This window comes from Hyla sarda, chromosome 8 (assembly GCF_029499605.1).
Source record: "Hyla sarda isolate aHylSar1 chromosome 8, aHylSar1.hap1, whole genome shotgun sequence".
Taxonomy (NCBI): domain Eukaryota; kingdom Metazoa; phylum Chordata; class Amphibia; order Anura; family Hylidae; genus Hyla; species Hyla sarda.
Window position 1 is genome coordinate 223,787,751 of NC_079196.1, and position 23,425 is coordinate 223,811,175.

Consider the following 23,425-nt stretch of genomic DNA (forward strand, 5'->3'; position numbering starts at 1 on the left):
CTCAATGCAAGTCTATGGGAGGGGGCGTGACAGCCATCACGCCCCCTCCCATAGACTTGCATTGAGGGGGTGGGGCGTGACATCATGAGGAGGCAGGGCTATTACGTTTGTTCCAAACGCTGAGAAGCGGAGTACCCCTTTATGTTTTTCTCAAGTGCAGTCATGAAAACCATCAAACGCTATGATAAAACTGGCTCTAATGAAGACAACTCCAGAGAAAGAAGACCAAGAGTCACCTCTGCTGCGGAGGATAAGTTCAGGAAAATACTAATAACCTGCACCTAAGATTAGAACCACATTAATGCTTCATAGCGATGAAATGCCAGAAACATCTCAACAACAACTGTTCAGAGGAGACTGCCAGAATCGGGCCTTAATGGTTAAAGAAGAGAATCGCTGGGGCCAGGAAACACAAGGAATGGACATTAGACAATTGGAAATCTGTACTATGGTCTGATGAGTCAAAAATTTATATTTTTGTTTCCAACTGCCATGTCTTGTGAGATGCAGAAAGACCAAGCAGATGGTTTCTACAATCCCAATGTGAAGCTTGAAGGATGAGGTGTAATGGTGTGGAGGTGCTCTACTAGTGACAATCTAATGGTGACACTGATTGGGAATTATTCACAATTCTAGGTACACTTGTCACATTCTGCAGTGATCTGCTATCTCATCTGGTTTATTATACTGTCAAACAAATTCAAATGTGCAGAAAATGGATCTGCAGGACCTGATGAAGTAGGGTAATGCACCCTTGAAACGCATTGTCCATTTCAAATAAAAGCATTTATTTATTAGAACATGATGTCCGGAATTATGGTTACTGTGAACTATTAACTGCAGGTCAGCGCTGAAGAAGCATCCATTTTTCTGCACATCTGAATTCAGTATATTTCTCTTCACCGTCCCAGGATCTGGAATGGTCCGGATGCAGTCGGCTCCCAGCTCTATATTTTATACAAGGCATACATCGATGTTGTGCCCACAATGCTACGGCTCTTAAGAGGCAAGAAGAAGAAAAATGCAAAAAAATGAAAATTGGCTGCACCCTGAAGGGGATTACACATAGACATTTTTTATTCCTTCCCAGATCCCATTGACAAAGATGATGATGAGGGCAGTGAAATGAGCTTGTCAAAATACAAGTACCGTATTTATCGGGGTATACCACGCACCGGCCTATAACACGCACCCTCATTTTACCAAGGATATTTGGGTAAAAAAAGTTTTTTACCCAAATATCCATGATAAAATGAGGGTGCGTGTGTGCGCGTGTATACCCCGATACACCCCCAGGAAAGGCAGGGGGAGAGAGGCCGTCGCTGCCCGCTTCTCTCCCCCTGCCTTTCCTGGGGTCTAGAGCGCTGCTGTCGGCCCTTTTCACCCCCTGGTTATCGGCGCCGCTGCCCGTTCTGTCCCCCTGACTATCGGTGCCGGCGCCGATAGCCAGGGGGAGAGAAGCGGCGCCGACAGCCAGGGGGAGAGAAGGGGCAGCGGCACCCATTGCCGGCGCCGCTGCCCCGTTGCCTCCCCCCATCCCCGGTGGCATAATTACCTGAGTCGGGTCCGCGCTGCTCGGGTCCGCGCTGCTCCGCTGCTCCAGGCCTCCGTCGTTGCTATGCGCTGAACGGCGCGGCGCATGACGTCAGAGCGCCGCGCCGTGCATAGCAACGACGCTGGGGACCAGCGTCGTTTCTATGCACGGCGCGGCGCTCTGACGTCATGCGCCGCGCCGTTCAGCGCATAGCAACGACGGAGGCCTGGAGCAGCGGAGCAGCGCGGACCCGACTCAGGTAATTATGCCACCGGGGATGGGGGGAGGCAACGGGGCAGCGGCGCCGGCAATGGGTGCCGCTGCCCCTTCTCTCCTCCCCTCCGATAACCAGGGGGTGAAAAGGGCCAACAGCAGCGCTCTAGACCCCAGGAAAGCCCCCCCAGCAGCGACGGCCTCTCTCCCCCTGCCTTTCCTGGGGGGGTATCGGCGTATAACACGCACACAGACTTTAGGCAAAAAATTTTTGCCTAAAAAGTGCGTGTTATACGCCGATAAATACGGTATGTAATGTAATGTAGCTTCATCCTGCCTATTGTATTGTGACAAGTGAAGTCCATGTTCAGTATTATGGGTACAGGACATCTCCACCCTTATATAACACACCTGTATACTGAGCCATAACCTGGTACATAACACAGACAGGACCTGATCCACCAACCTTACAGTCACAGCGACAACCCCGCACCAGTATGATCACATGATCTGTGCCCCCCAGTAATCGCTGTGCTGAGGGCTCTCACCAGAGACTGCATTGGGGTCACCTCTGTGTTATCAGCTCTGTGTAATGTTTATTGTGATTATAATGACTTTTTTATTAGTATACATTTATAGTGCAACAGTGATGAGACAAATATAATAAAATGTATGTTCAATGTATACAAAACTACACTAAGCGAAAATACATCCTCCGGAGCTGATATTCTAGTGACTGATCAGCTATGTTTTTACTTTGCGCTCTTCATTTGTTATTTAACCCCTTAAGGACACATGACTTACTGGAACGTCATGTGTCCGCTCCCGATCTATAACGCGGGGCCACGGCGTGGCCCCGTGTCATAGCGGGTCGGGCCCGGCCTATAACAGCGGCCGGGACCTGTGGCTAATATTAACCCTTTAGACGCGGTGTTCAAAGTTGAACGCCGCGTCTAAAGTAAAACTGAAACCATGCCGGTTAGCGCAGTGGGCTGTTCGGGATAGCCGCGGCGAAATCGCGGCATCCCGAACAGCTTACAGGACAGCAGGAGGGTCCCTTACCTGCCTCCTTGCTGTCCGATCGCCGAATGACTGCTCAGTGCCTGAGATCCAGACATGAGCAGTCATGTGGCAGAATCATCGATCACTGGTTTCTTATGAGAAACCAGTGATCAATGTAAAAGATCAGTGTGTGCAGTGTTATAGGTCCCTATGGGAGCTATAACACTACAAAAAAAAGTGAAAAAAAAAGTGAATAAATATCATTTAACCCCTTCCCTATTAAAAGTTTGAATCACCCCCCTTTTCCCATAAAAAAAAAAAACCACAGTGTAAATAAAAATAAACACATATGGTATCGTCGCGTGCGGAAATGTCCGAATTATAAAAATATATAGTTAATTTTAACCGCACAGTCAATGGCGTGCGCGCAAAAAAATTCCAAAGTCCACAATAGTGCATTTTTGGTCACTTTTTATATCATGAAAAAATGAATAAAAAGCGATCAATAAGTCCTATCAATGCAAAAATGGTACCACTAAAAACTTCAGATCACGGCGCAAAAAATTAGCCCTCATACCGCCCCATACACGGAAAAATAAAAAAAGTTATAGGGGTCAGAAATGACAATTTTAAACGTATTAATTTTCCTGAATGAAGTTATGATTTTTTCCAGAAGTCCTACAAAATCAAACCTATATAAGTAGGGGATCATTTTAACCGTATGGACCTACAGAATAAAGATAAGGTGTCATTTATACCAAAAAATGTACTGCGTAGAAACAGAAGCCCCAAAACTTACAAAACGGCGGTTTTTTTTTTTTCAATTTTGTCTCACAATGATTTTTTTTTCTGTTTCACCATAGATTTTTGGGCACAATGACTGATGTCATTACAAAGTAGAATTGGTGGCGCAAAAAATAAGCCATCATGTGGATTTTTAGGTGCAAAATTGAAAGAGTTATGATTTTTTAAAGGCAAGGAGCAAAAAACGAAAATGGAAAAACGGAAAAAACCCCGGTCCTTAAGGGGTTAAACCCAAATATTGTACATATGACGATTATTTCACTTCTATTGTACAAATAAACTTCATTTTTCTTCTAATAAAAAACAGCATAATGCATTGTCTTTTTTTTTTTGCCAGTACAGTTAAAACAAAAAATTGCACTTTTCTGTTTGGCAATAACCCCGGATCATACACTTTTTTATTTTCATTGGTAACAGTATCCAGCTGTACGGGCATCCTGTTTGTCCTAATGTAGCAGTATACGCATTAAAATGTGATGTTACCCTAGCTATAGAGTTTGAATCTTACCACCTAATATTATATACATTTTCTGCATCAAAGTTTGATATGCATTAATGGTTCTGCTACAAAACAGTACTTGTCTTTTTAATCATAATCAACACTTTTTTTTTTTTTATATCTTACAAATACAATACAACAAGTTACAAATACATATGCATTTATTTGGTCCTATTATAACCCACCCCACCCTCCACCCACAATGGCAGGGGAAAAAATTGGGAAAATTCTCTTCTTATCCGCACCTCTCTCTGGAAATTCCGGAATCATCCTAATTATCAGTGTCCCATAGACCCCACTTTTTCTTCCATATATCAAAATTTTTTCAGATTTTTTGCTTTTAAAGGGGTACTCCTGTGAAAACCTTTTTTCTTTTAAATCAACTGGTGGCAGAAAAAACATTTTTGTAAATGACTTCTATTAAAAAATCATAATCCTTCCATTACTTATTAGCTGCTGAATGCTGCAGAGGAAATTCCTTTCTTTTTGGAACACTGATGACATCACGAGCACAGTGCTCTCTGCTGGCATCTCTGTCCATTTTGGCAACCATACATAGCAGATGCATAGCAGATGTATGCTAAGGGCAGCATGGTGGCTCAGTGGTTAGCACTGCTGCCTTGCAGTGCTGGGAACTTGGGTTCAAATCCCACTAAGGACAACAATAAATAAAGTGTTATTATTATTATAATAACGTCAGCAGAGAGAACTGTGCTAGTGATGTCATCAGAGAGCATTCCAAAAAGAAAAGAATTTCCTCTGTAGTATTCAGCAGCTAATAAGTACAGGAAGGATTAAGATTTTTTAATAGAAGTAATTTACAAATACGTTTAACTTTTTGCCACCAGTTGATTTAAAAGAAAAAAGGTTTTCACCGGAGTACCCCTTTAACCTTTTGAAAACCTTTAACCCTTTGCAACTCTTGTTTCCATTCTAGACTACTCGGGTTTTTGTTAGAAATCCATTTCCTCATTATAATCAACACATTTTATAATTAATGTTTACATTATAACTAGAGATGACCAAATTTCAAGAAATACGTTTCAGGCTAAATTTATCAGATTTGGTTGCAAATTGGCTGTCCTAATAAATTCAGTCCAAATTGAAAGTGTCCTAATTGCCCTGAAAAGTCCTGTCTGACTCTTGTGAGGTCTCGTTAGTTTCATGTTTTTTGTATTTATCCTGTACAGGGTCGGGTTCCCCTCAGTAGCAGTACAGTATAGAAAATGATGAACAACACAGGAGATGTGCAGCTGTGTACGGCGAGTATTAGCAGTAGCTGCCATTTTGAGTTATTTGTCTGAAACAAATTCTAAAAGTTTTGAATGTGCTGAATTTTTGGGAACTTCAGGACAAATTTAGTTTGTGCCAAGTTGATTTGCTTAATCATAAATATCTAAAAGTATATAGTAAATAGTAAAGTGTGTGTGTATAAATATATATATATATATATATATATATATATATATATATATATATATGTTGAAAGCCTAATTGGCTGCATTTGTGGGAGTGGCGTGGGGTATAAAACCACACCTCTCCCACAGGTAGGGGCGTGTGTATCGTTGGCAGTAGTTCTCTTGTAGGCTACTGTATTAGGTCTCATGTTCCCGGAGAGTAGTTGGTGGTTTCTGTGTCGGTCCTATCCCCCTGTCCTCTACGAGGTTTTTCAGGTAAGCGCCGGTTCCCGGCCTCTATGTGTCCTGTTATCCCCAACCCCACTGCTCCCTGTCTACATTGTTCTGGGGCAGGGTACTGCTCTCCTCGCCAGGGCCGCCCTTCCCCCACGTTCCCGGGCCCTCCCGCCGGCTTTGCTGCCGCTTCCGGGAGTCCGGGTTTCCCGGTCAACAGCAGGGCTCCGCCCCTGCCTGGTTCTCCTTCGGCCTGGTGGCGCCGCCGGCCGGGGAGATGTCCTCATGCTGGTCCTGCTGCTCCATTCCCCCACGCCGCTCGCTGGCTCCGGTCGGCGGTGTGGCTGGGGGGGGCGGGGTCACTCACCGAGGGGAGGCCAGCACGGGCGCCGATCGATGTATCCGTCCCGCCGGGCCTCGCGCTCCTTCCCCTCTCCGGTCTCCCGGCGTGTCCTAGACATGGCGGGGAGACGGGAGGGGAGGGGCGGGGCTCCGGGTCACGGTGGGCGGGGCATGCACCGCCGGCGCCACCGCAGGCCGATTCTCCCCCTAAACCTCCCCGCCGGACCCCCCCTCCCCCCCCCGGCTACACACCGCACAGGGGAGGGGGAGTCAGGGAGCAGCCCAGTCTTCAGGCCTGGCGGTGGCAGGCGTTCGCCGCCGGGCCCAGAAAAAATAAAAATAAAATAAATATATATATATATATATATGTATAATGTACATAAAGGGGAGGAGTTTTTGTTTTGTTTTGGGGTATTGCTGCATATGGGGGTCTCCCCTGGGAGACAGGGCATGCAGAAGACTATAAAACAAGAAGGTAAAAGGCATGCATGCGCTCTCCTGGGGCAGCATGTAAAAAATCCAGGGTGCCACTTCTCACCTGGGCCACCTGCACAGGGCCTCAGTGAGTTCAGTGAGCGCAGGGCTTCACGCCCACTCAATACACCGGTCTCCATGGTCTCCGTAGCAACGGGCCCACAACTCATGCATGCTCCACGTTGTTGCTCAGTTCCCATGGCTACCAGACCTCACCAGTGGTGAGGCAGGGAGAGAATTGCGTACTCACACTGTACCACTCGTAATTTCCATTTTCACTATGCTTCCAAAATGTCATTTCTTTCCCCCCCTCAGGTTTGTCTAGTTGGTGGTCGGTGATTAGGTTCCCTTCTAAACGTTCTCCTCTCAGCTTGCAGCTCGAGGTACAAAAAAAAAAAAAAAAAGGGGGGGGGGGGGGAAATACATATTATATACACATACACACATGCAAACCCACAAACTCACGTCCCGTGATCCACGTTTCTGACATCCACGGGTATACCCGATGTCACACATGACGCTGCTACTGACATTCCGTCACAGCCACGCACGTCCTCACACACACACCTGCCACTCGGCTCCCGATCTGACACTGCTTCAGTCGGGGCATGGCACTCATGTTGTACCTGACTCATTCAGCGCAACATGTCATTAAACTAGGCGGAGAATCACCTTTTGTCTGACACGTCTTCAGCGGGATCCTCTGCGTGTGCCGTTTCTGACTCTTCTTCAGCGCAAACGGCATACACATAGTCACTACAGTAATTACTCTCATCGCCACCCACACCCTCTAGTTGTTACTCAGTACAGCACGCTAATTGTCTCATATAATATTCACAGCTGTATCAGGTCGTGCCGCCAAGGCCCTCGCGTTGTCCCTACAGCTCAGGACAGCAGCAGGTCAGTTCCCGTGTCTAGTAGCTAGGTGAAGTTAGTTGCAAATTCATCAGTCATTTTTCTTTTCCCCACCGGCACCCTTCACTGGCCCGGATAGGTTCGGCTAGAGGTATGTCCCATCGCTCGGACACTGAGGATGCACTCTCCGGTCCGGAAATCCCCGCCAGGGCTTCGGATCGAGGCAGCATGCCGTCATACCGAGTATGGACCATTCCCAGGTTGATGGAGGAGTTAAGGAGAAGGGACATCCCCTTCCCAGCCTCTGCCAGGAAGGGCGAACTGTATAACCTGCTCACTACCGACTAAGCCACCAGGGGCAGTCAGGAAGCTGTCCAGACTCAGGCGTCAAGCGCCTCGCTGTCCCAGCTTCATACTATGATGGCAGACGTCCTAGCGTCAGTCGCTGGCTTCCAGGCCAGACTGGACCTTATGGACACCTCCAAGAGTAGCGAGTCTGCTCCCAGTACAGCAGCTCCCACGGCTTCTACCTCACAGGCTACGCCTACAGGTACGCCACAACTCACACCCAACATCACCCCGGCGCATCTCATCCCGGCGCCTATTAAAAAAGAGATCCTAGAGGGCAAGGATGTCAACCTTGCATCCCTCCTGATCGCTACGACAGACATCAAGGACACCAAGACTGTCGCCTGTGGTGAGCTGGTGGTGACATACAAAAGCAAGGACGCCAGGCTCAACAGGTCCTTGAACGTCACCGAATTCGTCCTTGCATTCGGCCTCTTTAGGGACGACATCTGCTCGGTCAGCCCTAGCCGCAGGGTCGAGTTAGACCTGTATCTGCAAAGAGTTATCTAGATGGCTCATAAATACGGGGGCACTACGTTTTATGATTACCACAAATCCTTCTCGGCCAAAGCAGCGGCAGCTTATGCCGAATTCAACTATATAACTAACTGGGGGGTCGTTGATACGGAGCTCTATTGCGATCACTTCGCAGGCATGAAAGCTCCGTCCTGCACTGTGTGCGGACTCACCTCCCACTCAGCCAACTGGTGTCCTAGGAGCAGCGACCCAGGGGAGCCTAGCTCCAGCAGGGGCCCCAGCCCCCACGCCTCTGCTCCTCAGAGGAACACAGGTGCTCTAGACAGGCTGGGCAGGCCGGTGAGGTTCCTTGGCAAATCCCTGATCTGCAACAACTTCAATCTCACCTCCTGTCAATACAGCAACTGCAGACTCCTGCACATATGTCTCACCTGTTACAGAGCTTACCCCAGCTCAATTTGCTCCCAGAAGGGCTCTCAGGCGTGACTAGGCGTGGTCCAGGTGCAGGTCCTGGCCGGGGTCCTCGCCTGTCACCCTGATCCCAACTGAGTCAGTTGGTTGGTGGTTGGGTTCTGTGACGGATTCCACACAGGCTTGGTCGCCCTCCCACAGTGTACTTATGAATGTCACAATTCGGTGTCAGCCTTTGCTGAAACAGAGGCGGTGTCCAGTCTGATCATGTCAGAGCTGGAAAAAGGATTCATGATCGGTCCTTTTGACACGCCTCCTTTCTGCACTTGGAGAGTCAACCCGCTGGGGCTCACTACCGGGAAGTTCAATTATAAAAAAGAGGTTAATATACGATCTCTCCGCTCCTTATTCGTCTGTCATACCCAGCATCAATGCTTTAATTCCGTCAGAGGAATTCTCAATGAAGTATTCATCCATTGACCAGGCCATACAAATCATCCTGCAGTTAGGGAGGAACACCTGGTTGTCAAAAGCAGACATAACCGATGCTTTTAAATTACTCCCTATTAGGCCAGACCTCTGGCAGTGGCATGGCGTTAAATGGCTAAACAAATATTAATTCGCCACCAAACTCACTTTTGGCGTGAACTTTTCGATCAGTTGGCCACAGCCCTTCACTGGGCACTCCAAAACGTCACCAACTGCCAACACACCATACATTACTTGGACGATTTCTTGCTGCTTGAACACCCCAAACATACTCCAAGTAACCTTTCCTCACTGCTGGCTTTGTTCAAAGAGGTTGGCGTCCCTGTCACTCCACACAAAACAGAGGGTCCCTCCACCCAGCTTGTTTTCTTGGGTTTCATCCTGGATACCGGGAACATGCAAGCGAGACTACCACAGGACAAACTGGCCAGAATCCAGGAGCGACTACACAGCCTCTCCAGGTGTCGTACGGTCTCCAGGGTCGAGCTTCAAAGCCTCCTGGGAATGATGGCTTTCGCCATGAGGATTATCCCTCAGGGGAGAGCATTCATTTCCAGGCTCCTGGACCTTCTCCCCTCAGTCTCTGGCCAGAGGCAGACTATTCACATTGACAATGAAGCCATGGCAGATCTACTTATGTGGGACCAGTTTTTAGACAAATGGAATGGGGTGTCTTTCTTTACTCCTGGAGCATCAGAACTGTCCCCCACTGTGCGGTCCGATGCTTCTGCACTCGGGTTCGCATCTATACACAAGAATCAGTGGCTGGCAGGTCCTTGGCCTCCAGAGATCGGCAACATTCCCGGTTTCAAAGAAACCTCTGCACTGTTCGAGATATATCCCATTGTAGCGGCCGCTGCAGTGTGGGGACGGTCTTGGAGTAACACGACTGTTCGCTTCATATGCGACAACATGGCCACGGTCGATGTACTAAACAAAGGGCGCTCTAAGTCCCCCCACATCATGCACTTCAGGAAGTTCGTGTTGCTAGCACTCGAGCACAACTTCCACTTCTCAGTCGAACATATTGAGGGCAGGTTAAATGTTGCAGCTGACACATTGTCCCGAGCTAACCTGAGGCTGTTCTTTCAGGTACTACCAGGAGCAGATCGAACCGGAACCACGGTCCAGCAACTGACGGCCTAGCCACCTACTCAGCAGTGGCTAACGCTCTTATCCGAGGTTCCTTAGCACCCAGCACGATTCGGGCTTACGATTCTGCTCTGGCATCTTTCACTACCTTCATGCACAACTTAGGTCTGTCTGCCACAATCTCGGTGCATTCTTCCCTAGCGTTCATTGGTTTTTGCCACTCCTCCTTACACTTGTCCCACAATACCATCAAGCTGCACCTCACGGGTCTTCAGCACCACAGGTCCTTGTTGCACCCTAACACACCGTCACTGCTTTCTGCACGTCCCATCAAGGCTGCTCTCAGAGGTGTGTCACTTTCTTCCCTTCACAGGTCACCTTCCCGCACACCGGTCACCGGGGACCTCTTCAGGGCCATGTGCACCCTGCTAGACACTCACCCGTTCGGTTACCACCTAAGTACGGTCATCAAAGCGGCCATTCACCTCGCTTTCTATGGCTTTCTCAGGCCCGGTGAGTTCACGCGTCTCGAGCACAGATCACCGGGCCTGACCCTGGGCCAGCTGTCGCCTAGTGGCTCAGGTTTCACCCTCTCTCTGCTAGCCACCAAAACCTGCAGGTGGGGAGCGTCCGTCCGCTACTTTCCTGTGTCACATCGTTGGTGCCCGGTAGCTGCCCTATCGGCCTTACTGGCCATGTTGTCGGGGCGAGCGGCAGACGGTCCTCTTCTACCTCTTGGTGGCCAGGCTTCAACGTCATCACAGTTCATCAAACACGTCCGGTCACTCATCACCATGTTGGGTAAAGACTCTGCACGCATCTCAGGGCACTCATTCAGAATTGGCGCGGCCTCGGCTGCTTCTAGACACAACGTTCCAGCTCACGTGATCAAGAAGCTGGGTCGTTGGAGTTCTGCTTGCTTTGACCGTTATGTGCTCGACCCTTCATTGGAAATGGCAAATGTATTTAAGATACTGGCTCTGTAAACTAAATAAAATCAAGTTGCACCCTATTTCTGACTTTTTGCCCTCTATAGGCATACCCACGGTCGCGGTACTTTGGGCACACTTCAACCGCTGTTTCCTTACTTCTTCTTATGTTCCAGGTTCCATAGGAATTCAAGGTTAGGTCGGTTAGTCATCCTAATCATGTTTTCTCCTTAGGTTATTCATTCACGGCTCTTCGAGCCACGACCACAAATATATATATTAGCTGAGTACCCAGCTCTGCCCAGTTTTTCCTACCTTAACCTTCTGGGGGAGGAAAAGCAACATAGGAGGAAGCTTTTGTCCTCATATCCCGTCCTTAAATCCTGACCCCATTTTCCCTCCTCATATCTTGACCCCAAATCCCCTCCTCCTATTCCGACCTCATATTCTGTCCTCATATTTTGTCCTCATATCACGACTTCATGTTTCCCAACCAGGGGTGCCTCCAGCTGTTGCAAAACTACAACTCCCAGCATGTTGGACTATATAGTAGTATATAGTATAGGTCAGTGTTTCCCAACCAAGGGTGCCTCCAGCTGTTGCAAAACTACAACTCCCAGCATGCTGGACTATATAGTAGTATATAGTATAGGTCAGTGTTTCCCAACCAAGGGTGACTCCAGCTGTTGCAAAACTACAACTCCCAGCATGTTGGACTATATAGTAGTATATTGTATCGGTCAGTGTTTCCCAACCAAGGGATGCCTCCAGCTGTTGCAAAACTACAACTCCCAGCATGTTGGACTATATAGTAGTATATAGTATAGGTCAATGTTTCCCAACCAGGAGTGCCTCCAGCTGTTGCAAAACTACAACTCCCAGCATGTTGGACTATATAGTATTATATAGTATAGGTCAGTGTTTCCCAACCAAGGGTGCCTCCAGCTGTTGCAAAACTACAACTCCCAGCATGCTGGACTATATAGTAGTATATAGTATAGGTCAGTGTTTCCCAACCAAGGGTGCCTCCAGCTGTTGCAAAACTACAACTCCCAGCATGTTGGACTATATAGTAGTATATTGAATAGGTCAGTGTTTGCCAACCAGGGGTGCCTCCAGCTATTGCAAAACTACAACTCCCAGCATGTTGGACTATATAGTAGTATATTGTATCGGTCAGTGTTTCCCAACCAAGGGATGCCTCCAGCTGTTGCAAAACTACAACTCCCAGCATGTTGGACTATATAGTAGTATATAGTATAGGTCAGTGTTTCCCAATCTGGAGTGCCTCCAGCTGTTGCAAAACTACAACTCCCAGCATGTTGGACTATATAGTATTATATAGTATAGGTCAGTGTTTCCCAACCAAGGGTGCCTCCAGCTGTTGCAAAACTACAACTCCCAGCATGCTGGACTATATAGTAGTATATAGTATAGGTCAGTGTTTCCCAACCAAGGGTGCCTCCAGCTGTTGCAAAACTACAACTCCCAGCATGTTGGACTATATAGTAGTATATTGAATAGGTCAGTGTTTGCCAACCAGGGGTGCCTCCAGCTGTTGCAAAACTACAACTCCCAGCATGTTGGACTATATAGTGGTATATAGTATAGGTCAGTGTTTCCCAACCAGGGGTGCCTCCAGCTGTTGCAAAACTACACCTCCCAGCATGCTGGGAGTTGTAGTTTTGCAACAGCTAAAGGCAACCCTGGTTGGGAAACACTGACCTATACACTATAAATACTACTATATAGTCCATCATGCTGGGAGTTGTAATTTCATTTGGAGCAGCTGCTGAGCCACATGTATCAGGGCATGCTGGGAGTTGTAGTAAGTAACTAAAAGCAACTCCTGACTTTAAAAAAAAAACTGGTGCCAGAAAGTGATTTGTAAATAACTTCTATTAAAAAATCTTAATCCTTCCAGTACTTATTAGCTGCTGAATACTACAGAGGAAATTATTTTCTTTTTGGAACACAGTGCTCTCTGCTGACATCTCTGTCCATTTTAAGAACTGTCCACTGTCCAGAGCATATGTTTTCTATGGGGATTTCCTCCTACTCTGGACAGTTCTTAAAATGGACAGAGATGTCAGCAGAGAGCACTGTGGTCATGCTGTCAGCAGAGAGCTCTGTGTTCCAAAAAGAAAATAATTTCTTCTGTAGAATTAAGCAGTTAATAAGTACTGGAAGGATTAAGATTTTTTTATATAAGTAATTTACACCTTTTTTTGCAAGAAAGATGGTACCCCATTTATGGAGCATGTGCTTCAGGAGCAAAACCACAGATACATCTGTATACAATAGGCTGATTGTCAAGAAGGCATGGACAGTGAACTGGGTTAGAGCAAGGCCTTACTTTTCCCTGTCCGGCATGACAGCACAATCTCTACATATAGTGCAAGTGTGTGTACCGCTCACTGGCTCTGCTATTCACTGCATCATCTGTGCAGGGATGCCACGGTCCAGCCCTCGGCTTAGTGTGTAAACTTGAAAGAAGGAAATTCGTCCAGCACCCAAGGTATGCTGGTAAAATCAAGACTTGCTTTATTAGAATCTTCATACAGAAGTCACATTCAGAGAGAATGTCTGACGCGTTTTGCACCTAGGTACTGTTCCACTCAGCGGCACCTTAGACTCCGCTCCCCAATACGGTCCGAGTCATCAGCCACACAGGTTAGAGGATTCACATCCAGCTCCGTAACAGGTGCTTAATCGTAGACTGACATAAGATACAAACCACACAAGTTAAAATACATTTAAAGGGGTCACATGACCCATTACCTCATTAATCAAAGACATTCAAGACAGGTGTCGAAAACCCGGGGTGGATATGTCCATTGCGTCCTCCTAGATGGCCACATTTCTTACAAGGATTTATATGAACAATATGTAATCTTTGGAAAATAACATTAAATATATGAAGCACCTATGGGCATTTATGAAGCACCTATGGGCATTTATGAAGCACCTTATATGGGCATTTAAAATTTTTTGAGCACCCCTGAATAATTATTTAATCCTTGTACTTCATTATTCTTCCCATATCTTCTTACTCCGTTGCTATGGGATACCACCTGCAGGACGCAATGGTCACATCATCCTCCTTTTCACATAGATGTTCCGAAAAAGGGTTACTGCAAAAATAAAGGAGGAAAGACAAAAAAATAATCAACACAAAATTATGAGATCAAGTAAAACCCATTACATTGAAAAATATGGCAGTGATTGTACAGAGACTACGGACATGTCACAATAAGGTCTAATCTCTTATTCAGACCTTGCGGATATCTAGTTGTGAGGAGGAACATCCAGAATGTTTCTCTATTGAAAAGTTTCCTCCTAAAGTCTCCTCCCCTAGGACCTAGTTTAACTTTTTCTATTCCCGATACTTTAAGAGATTTAACAGTACCTGCGGGGACGTCTCTAAAATGCCTAGATAGCATTGAAATGCCCACTCTGTTATTATTAACATCGGCGAGTTCCCTGTGCACCCTACGTACTGCAATTTGCATGTCACACAGGGAGCGCATATAGCGGGGGAGAGCTGAAACCTCGCTTTGCCGTATACCTTTCTATGCGCTCCTGTATGTAATTCATTTCAATGAGCCGTCCGGAGTGAAACGTTCGGTCCGATCGGTTCATTTTTGCGCCGTATGCGCTTTTACAACCGGACCTAAAACCGTGGTTGACCACAGTTTTAGGTCCGGGGAAAAAGCGCATACGGCACAAAAATGAGCCGACCGGACCGAACATTTCACTGCGGTCGGCTCATTGAAATGAATTACATACGGGAGTGCATAGAAAGGCATACGGGAGCACGAGGTTTCAGCTCCCCCCTGCCGTATGTGCTCCCGTATGGGGGAAAAAGTAATGGGAACCCAGCCTGACATGAAATCACACTCTTGGTAATATCCATGTGGCAACACGTTATACATCTATTGTGTCCGCATTTGCAACTGCCTGTGTGATCCAACCACATACGGTTTTGGTCCCTGTTCACACTTTTATTACTTACAAAAAGACTTGAAGACAATGTGGAACCTATAGTGGGACCTTGCATAGAAACAGTGGCTATACCTTCAGATACTATTTCCTTCAAAAGTAAAAAAGAGAATGTGGAGCTCACAACAGAGGGCACAAGGTTAACTGTGACCCTCTCACCCAGGAAGGGAAATAGTATCAAAAGAAAAAATTTACAAAATAATCTAAAAATAATCCGCAGGGCCCATCCGGTTTAAAACAGCCGGACTAAATATTGCACCCACAATGTAGACAAAAAGGGAATGGTGGAATAGAATACAGAATAAATGGTTAATTGTATATCACAATTTTGCAAATAGTTAAGTGGCAATGTGTGTACAGTACAGACCAAAAGTTTGGACACCTTCTCATTCAGGGTTTTCTTTATTTTCATGACTATGATAATTGTAGATTCGCACTGAAGGCATCAAAACTATGAATTATCACATGTGGAATTATAGACATAACAAAAAAGTGTGAAACAACTGAAAATCTGTCATATTCTAGGTTCTTCAAAGTAGCCACCTTTTGCTTTGATTCCTGCTTTGCACACTCTTGACATTCTCTTGTTGAGCTTCAGGAGGTAGTCACCTGAAATGGTTTTCACTTCACAAGTGTGCTGGTGTGGAGGAGGAGGTGTGATGGTGTGGAGGAGGTGTGCTGGTGTGGAGGAGGAGGTGTGCTGGTGTGGAGGAGGAGGTGTGATGGTGTGGGGGAGGAGGTGTGATGGTGTGGAGGAGGAGGTGTGCTGGTGTGGAGGAGGAGGTGTGATGTGTGGAGGAGGAGGTGTGCTGGTGTGGAAGAGGAGGTGTGCTGGTGTGGAGGGGGAGGTGTGATGGTGTGGAGGAGGAGGTGTGCTGGTGTGGAGGAGGAGGTGTGATGTGTGGAGGAGGAGGTGTGCTGGTGTGGAAGAGGAGGTGTGCTGGTGTGGAGGGGGAGGTGTGATGGTGTGGAGGAGGTGTGCTGGTATTGAGGACGAGGTGTGCTGGTGTGGAGGAGGAGGTGTGATGGTGTGGAGGAGGAGGTGTGCTGGTGTGGAGGAGGAGGTGTGCTGGTGTGGAGGAGAAGGTGTGATGGTGTGGAGGAGGTGTGATGGTGTGGGGGAGGAGGTGTGATGGTGTGGAGGAGGAGGAGGTGTGATGGTGTGGATGAGGAGGTGTGATGATGTGGGGGAGGAGGTGTGCTGGTGTGGAGGAGGTGTGCTGGTATTGAGGATGAGGTGTGCTGGTGTGGAGGAGGAGGTGTGATGGTGTGGAGGAGGAGGTGTGATGGTGTGGAGGAGGTGTGATGGTGTGGGGGAGGAGGTGTGATGGTGTGGAGGAGGAGGTGTGATGGTGTGGAGGAGGAGGTGTGATGGTGTGGAGGAGGAGGAGGTGTGATGGTGTGGAGGAGGAGGTGTGATGGTGTGGAGGAGGAGGTGTGATGGTGTGGGGGAGGAGGTGTGATGTGTGGGGGAGGAGGTGTGATGGTGTGGAGGAGGAGGTGTGCTGGTGTGGGGGAGGAGGTGTGATGGTGTGGGGGAGGAGGTGTGATGGTGTGGGGAAGGAGGTGTGATGGTGTGGGGGAGGAGGTGTGATGGTGTGGGGGAGGAAGAGGTGTGATGGTGTGGGGGAGGAGGAGGTGTGATGGTGTGGAGGAGGAGGTGTGATGGTGTGGGGGAGGAGGTGTGATGGTGTGGAGGAGGAGGAGGTGTGATGGTGTGGAGGAGGAGGTGTGATGGTGTGGAGGAGGAGGTGTGATGGTGTGGAGGAGGAGGAGGTGTGATGGTGTGGAGGAGGAGGTGTGATGGTGTGGAGGAGGAGGTGTGATGGTGTGGGGGAGGAGGTGTGATGTGTGGGGGAGGAGGTGTGATGGTGTGGAGGAGGAGGTGTGCTGGTGTGGGGGAGGAGGTGTGATGGTGTGGGGAAGGAGGTGTGATGGTGTGGGGGAGGAGGTGTGATGGTGTGGGGGAGGAAGAGGTGTGATGGTGTGGGGGAGGAGGAGGTGTGATGGTGTGGAGGAGGAGGTGTGATGGTGTGGGGGAGGAGGTGTGATGGTGTGGAGGAGGAGGAGGTGTGATGGTGTGGAGGAGGAGGTGTGATGGTGTGGAGGAGGAGGTGTGATGGTGTGGAGGAGGAGGTGTGATGGTGTGGAGGAGGAGGTGTGATGGTGTGGGGGAGGAGGTGTGATGTGTGGGGGAGGAGGTGTGATGGTGTGGGGGAGGAGGTGTGATGTGTGGGGGAGGAGGTGTGATGGTGTGGAGGAGGAGGTGTGCTGGTGTGGGGGAGGAGGTGTGATGGTGTGGGGGAGGAGGTGTGATGGTGTGGGGAAGGAGGTGTGATGGTGTGGGGGAGGAGGAGGTGTGATGGTGTGGGGGAGGAAGAGGTGTGATGGTGTGGGGGAGGAGGAGGTGTGATGGTGTGGAGGAGGAGGTGTGATGGTGTGGGGGAGGAGGTGTGATGGTGTGGAGGAGGAGGAGGTGTGATGGTGTGGAGGAGGAGGTGTGATGGTGTGGGCTTTGCTGGTGACACTGTTGGGGATTTATTCAAAATTGAAGGCATACTGACCCAGCATGTCTACCACAGCATCTTGCAGCGGCTGCTATTCCATCCGGTTTGCATTTAGTTGGACCATCATTTATTTTTCAACAGAACAATGACCCCAAACACCTCCAGGCTGTGTAAGGGCTATTTGACCAAGAAGGAGAGTGATGGGTGCTGCGCCAGATGACCTGGCCTCCACAGTCACCGGACCTGAACCCAATGAAGGCAAAAGGGCCAACAAGTGCTAAGCATCATGGGAACTCCTTCAAGACTGTTGGAGACTATTTCAGGTGACTACGAAGCTCATCAAGAGAATCCAAGAGTGTGCAAAGCAGGAATCAAAGCAAAAGGAGCTAGAACCTAGAATATGACAGATTCTCACACTTATTGTTATGTCTATAATTCCACATGTGATAATTCATAGTTTTGATGCCTTCAGTGTGAATCTACAATTATCATAGTCATGAAAATAAAGAAACCTCTGAATGAGAAGATGAGTCCAAACTTTTGGTCTGTACTGTATGTGCCAGCATTAGTAAACGCAAAAAAGTGTACTGAAGTTCCACTTAAAGATGGTAAATGTGGTAAACGTCCACCTGTAATAAAAAGTCCACCTGCAAGAAATGAAAATCTCCACAGATATCGCCACCTTTGGTATAATAGATGATTCCCCTTCACATAGGGGTATATCAAACACCACTGAGGAAGAGGTCTGGATACTTTCTACAATACCCCGAAACGCGTTTGATGAGGAGTCTTTGCCCAGACTTACTACTGCTATAACTACCGCACTGTTAGACCTATGTTCACACAGTTTTCATCTGCCAGATCTCAAATTGCTTTCCGGATCAGAAGGGGTTAACTGCTATTCCCCCAACTGTTGGACATTCACCTCCACCTATTTCCACCTATCTATTGCCATCATAACATCTATGCTTGACTTTGTCACCGCTGCCACAGTTTAAAACATCCAGGGAGCGATCAGCCCACGGTCAGCTGACCTGCAATCAGCTGACTGCAACAACCGGAAGCTCGCCAGCGTGCGGCCGTGAGGAACATCTTAGACGCGGGAGGCGCGCGGCTCGCTGCGGGTTACATCACCACTGGCTGGAGCACCGGAGAGGGACCAGAAGCCCCGACGTGAAGCGGTGAGTGGTACTCAGTGCCAAAACTATCTTCACCTTACGGGCTATCTACGTCTATTGGCAATTCAGAAAGTAGAACTATAACCTACATCTAAAGGACACTATATACCCCTATGGGGAATCATCTATTATACCAAAGGTGGCGATATCTGTGGAGATTTTCATTTCTTGCAGGTGGACTTTTTATTACAGGTGGACATTTACCACATTTACCATCTTTAAGTGGAACTTCAGTACACTTTTTTTGTTTCCAGGTGGACGTTTACTATTGCTGGCATATTTAAACATTGCAACTTAACTATTTGCAAAATTATGATATACAATTAACCATTTATTCTGTATTCTATTCCACCATTCCCTTTTTGTCTACATTGTGGGTGCAATATTATGTTTTAAACCGCATGGGCCCTGCGGATTATTTTTAGATTGTTTTTGTACTATTTTATGTGTCATTATCTTTACATGTGATTAAATCATTTAATCATTTCAACATATTTGCCGAAGTCCATCATATACTTTTTTGAGGTAGGACACTGAGGACTGTGGGGATTACTTTTTGCTTTTGATACTATTTCCTCTGATTCCAGCACCGGGGTATATTTCCTTATGATTTGCTTGATTTGGTTGACCAAGGTCTCATCATTTAGTGTTGATTATTTTCTTTCTTTTTGATAATTTTTTTGTCTTTCCTCCTTTATTTTTGCAGTAACCCTTTTATGGAACATTTATGTGAAAAGGAGGATGATGTGACCATTGCGTCCTGCAGGTGGTATCCCATAGCAACGGAGTAAGAAGATATGGGAAGAATAATGAAGTACAAGGATTAAATAATTATTCAGGGGTGCTCAGCATTTTATAAATGCCCATATAAGGTGCTTCATACATTTAATGTTATTTTCCAAAGATTTCATATTGTTCATATAAATCCTTGAAAGAAATGTGGCCATCCTGCAGGACGCAATGGACATATCCACCCCAGGTTTTTGACACCTGTCTTGAATGTCTTTGGTTTGTATTTTATGTCAGTCTACGATTAACCCCTTAAGGACGCAGCTCATTTTCACCTTAACCCCTTAAGGACTGATCGATTTCACATTTTTGCATTTTCGTTTTTTTCCTCCTTGCCTTTAAAAAATCATAACCCTTTCAATTTTGCACCTAAAAATCTGTATTATGGTTTATATTTTGCGCCACCAATTCTACTTTACAGTGACATTAGTCATTTTACCGAAAAAGCCACGGCAAAACAGGAAAAAAATTCATTGTGCGACAAACTTGAAGAAAAAATGCCATTTTGTAAATTTAGGGGGCTTCCGTTTCTACACAGTACATTTTTCGGTAAAAAATGACACCGTATCTTTATTTTGTAGGTCCATACGGTTAAAATGATACCCTACCTGTATAGGTTTGATTTTGTAAAAAAAAAAAAAAAGAAAATCATAACTACATGCAGGAAAATTAATACATTTAAAATGTCATTTTCTGAGCCCTATAACTTTTTTATTTTTCTGTGTTCAGGGTGCTGTGAGGGCTCGTTTTTTGCACAGTGATCTGAAGTTTTTAGCGGTACCATTTTTGTTCTGATCAGACTTTTTGATCACTTTTTATATAACATGCAGTTTGAAAAGTGGTATATTTTTATAATTCGGACATTTCCGCACGCGGTGATACCACATATGTTTATTTTTATTTACATTGTTTTATTTTGTTACTAGGAAATGCCGGGTGATTTAAACTTTTAATTCAGAAGGGAATACCTGAAAGGGTTAAAGGACACTTATCCCCTATCTACAAGATAGGGGATAAGTGTTTGATCGCGGGGGTCCGACCGCTGGGACCCCCCTCGATCTCCCTAACGGGGCGCCACCATTAGCGCTCATGGTGACGTAGCGTCGACCTAGAGGTCGACGGCGACGCCCCGTCTCCTCCCCGTCCCCATACAGAGATTGTTGCCTTGGCAACAAGCTGTGTAATTGGCGGTTGATTGCTCCAGCCTGTAACTCAGGCATGGAGCAATCAGAGCCAGGACGCTGAAGGAAGAAGTTAGGGGCCCTCATTCTCTCCGGGTATCTGATCGGGGCATCGCAATTTTATCGCGATGACCCCGATCAGCCCGACTGAGCAGCCGGGAAGCATTTACTTTCACTTTTGATGCGGCGCTCAGCTTTGAGCGCCGCATTGGAAGGGTTAATAGCGCGTAGCCGAACGATCGCGGCCGCGCGATATTAGCCGCGGGTCCCGGCTGTGAATAGGCGCCGGGACCATCATGCTATGACGCGGGGTCCTGCCGGGACCCCGCGTTATAGACAGGGACCGGACTTAGGACGTACTTATACATACATAAGGGGTTAAGGCCTTTTTTGCAAATCTGACCACTGTCACTTTAAGCATTAATAACTTTGGGATGCTTTTACTTTTCATTCTGATTCCGAGAATTTTTTTTGTGACATATTCTACTTTATGTTAGTGGTAAAATTTTGTTGATACTTGCATAATTTCTTGGTGAAAAATTAACTTTGAAACTCTCTGCTTATAAGGAAAATGGACATCCCAAATAAATTTTATATTGATTCACATATATAATATGTCTCCTTTATGTCTGCATCATAAAATTGACGTGTTTTTACTTTTGGAAGACACCAGAGGGCTTCAAAGTTCAGCAGCAATTTTCGAATTTTTCACAAAATTTTCAAAATCAGAATTTTTCAGGGACCAGTTCAGTTTTGAAGTGGATTTGAGGGGCCTACATATTAGAAATACCCCACAAATGACTGCATTATAAAAACTGCACCCCTCAAAGTATTCAAAATGACATTCAGTAAGTGTGTTAACCCTTTAGGTGTTTCACAGGAATAGCAGCAAAGTGAAGGAGAAAATTCAAAATCTTCATTTTTTACACTTGCATGTTCTTGTAGACCGAGTTATTGAGTTTTTACAAGGGGTAAAAGGAGAAAAATGTTCCTAAAATTTATAACCCAATTTCTCTCGAGTAAGAAAATACCTCATATGTGGATGTCAAGTGTTTGGCGGGCGCAGTAGAGGGCTCAGAAGGGAAGGAGCGACAATGGGATTTTGGAGAGTGAGTTTTTCTGAAATGGTTTTTGGGGGGCATGTCCCATTTAGGAAGCCCCTATGGTGCCAGAACAGCAAGAAAACCCCCACATGGCATACTATTTTGTAAACTACACCCCTCAGGGAACGTAACAAGGGGTACAGTGAGCCTTAACACCCCACAGGTGTTTGACGACTTTTCGTTAAAGTTGGATGTGTAAATCCTTTTTTTTTTTTCACAAAAATGCTGGTTTTCCCCAAAATTTTACATTTCTACAAGGGGTAATAGGAGAAAATGCCCCCCAAAATTTGTAACCCCATTTCTTCTGAGTATGGAAATACCCCATGTGTGGACGTCAAGTGCTCTGCTGGTGAACTACAATGCTCAGTAGAGAAGGAGCACCATTGAGAATATGGAGAGAGAATTTGGTTGGAATAGAAGTCGGGGGCCATGTGCATTTACAAAGCCCCTTGTGGTGCCAGAACAGTGGACCCCCCCCACATGTGACCCCATTTTGGAAACAACACCCCTCACGGAATTTAATAAGGGGTGCAGTGAGTATTTACACCCCACTGGCATTTGACAGATATTTGGAACAGTGGGCTGTGCAAATGAAAAATGTAATTTTTCATTTTCACAGACCACTGTTCCAAAAATCTGTCAGACACCTGTGGGGGGTAAATGCTCACTGCACCCCTTACTACATTCCATGAGAGGTGTAGTTTCCAAAATGGGGTCACATGTGGGTATTTACTTTTTTGCGTTTATGTCAGAACCGCTGTAAAATCAGCTTCCCCTGTGCAAATCACCAATTTAGGCCTCAAATGTACATAGTGCGCTCTCACTCCTGAACCTTGTTGTGCGCCCGCAGAGCATTTTACGCCCACGTATAGGGTATTTCCGTACTCAGGAGAAATTGCGTTATAAATTTTGTGGGTCTTTTTTTCCTTTTACGTCTTGTGAAAATCAAAAGTATGGGGCAACACCAGCATGTTAGTGTAACAAAAAAATTTTTTTTTACACTACCTGGCTGATAGGAACGCCGAAAACGTGTACCAAACAGTGCACACAAAAACATGAAATCATTATTAATCCATATACTTTATTAAATTCACAAAGTTAAAAATATACATAGAAAAGTGCAGAATGCATAAAAAAGGCACTGAATCACTATAGAAAGGCAGGTATAAGTCTTAAAGCAGAGTAATCACATAAATAAATGGCAATAAGGGTACAAGGGAACCTCAGTATAAGACTATGACGAACATAAGTCAATTGGAAGAAAACAGAGCCCAATGCCTAATCAAGAATGCCAGACCATACCTACCAACCCCAACGATCGTTTCGCTTCTAAAGTGCTTCCTCAGGGGGCTGATGTAGACCCCAACTTTTCCTTTTCATAAGGGGTAAAAGGAGATAAAGCCCCCCAAAATTTGTAGTGCAATTTCTCCCGAGTACGGAGATACCCCATATGTGGCCCTAAACTGTTTCCTTGAAATACGACAGGGCTCCGAAATGAGAGAATGCCATGCGCATTTGAGGACTAAAATAGGGATTGCATAGGGGTGGACATAGGGGAATTCTAC

The 23,425-nt window shown here is 46.5% G+C and overlaps 1 protein-coding gene across 2 annotated transcripts in view; it reads left to right on the forward strand.

Moving 5' to 3' along the window:
* Nucleotides 1-6,809: 6,809 nt before the first annotated feature.
* The window catches only part of LOC130283845 (uncharacterized), a 60,052-nt gene continuing 43,436 nt past the window's right edge, over nt 6,810-23,425 (forward strand). For both annotated transcript variants that reach the window (XM_056533441.1, XM_056533440.1), the window contains exons 1-4: nt 6,810-6,882; nt 7,340-7,399; nt 7,494-7,904; nt 10,172-11,294. In XM_056533441.1, coding sequence (XP_056389416.1) covers nt 7,772-7,904; nt 10,172-11,157 — 1,119 coding nt within the window. In that variant the 5' untranslated portion in view covers nt 6,810-6,882; nt 7,340-7,399; nt 7,494-7,771 and the 3' untranslated portion in view covers nt 11,158-11,294. The remainder of the gene's footprint in view (nt 6,883-7,339; nt 7,400-7,493; nt 7,905-10,171; nt 11,295-23,425) is intronic.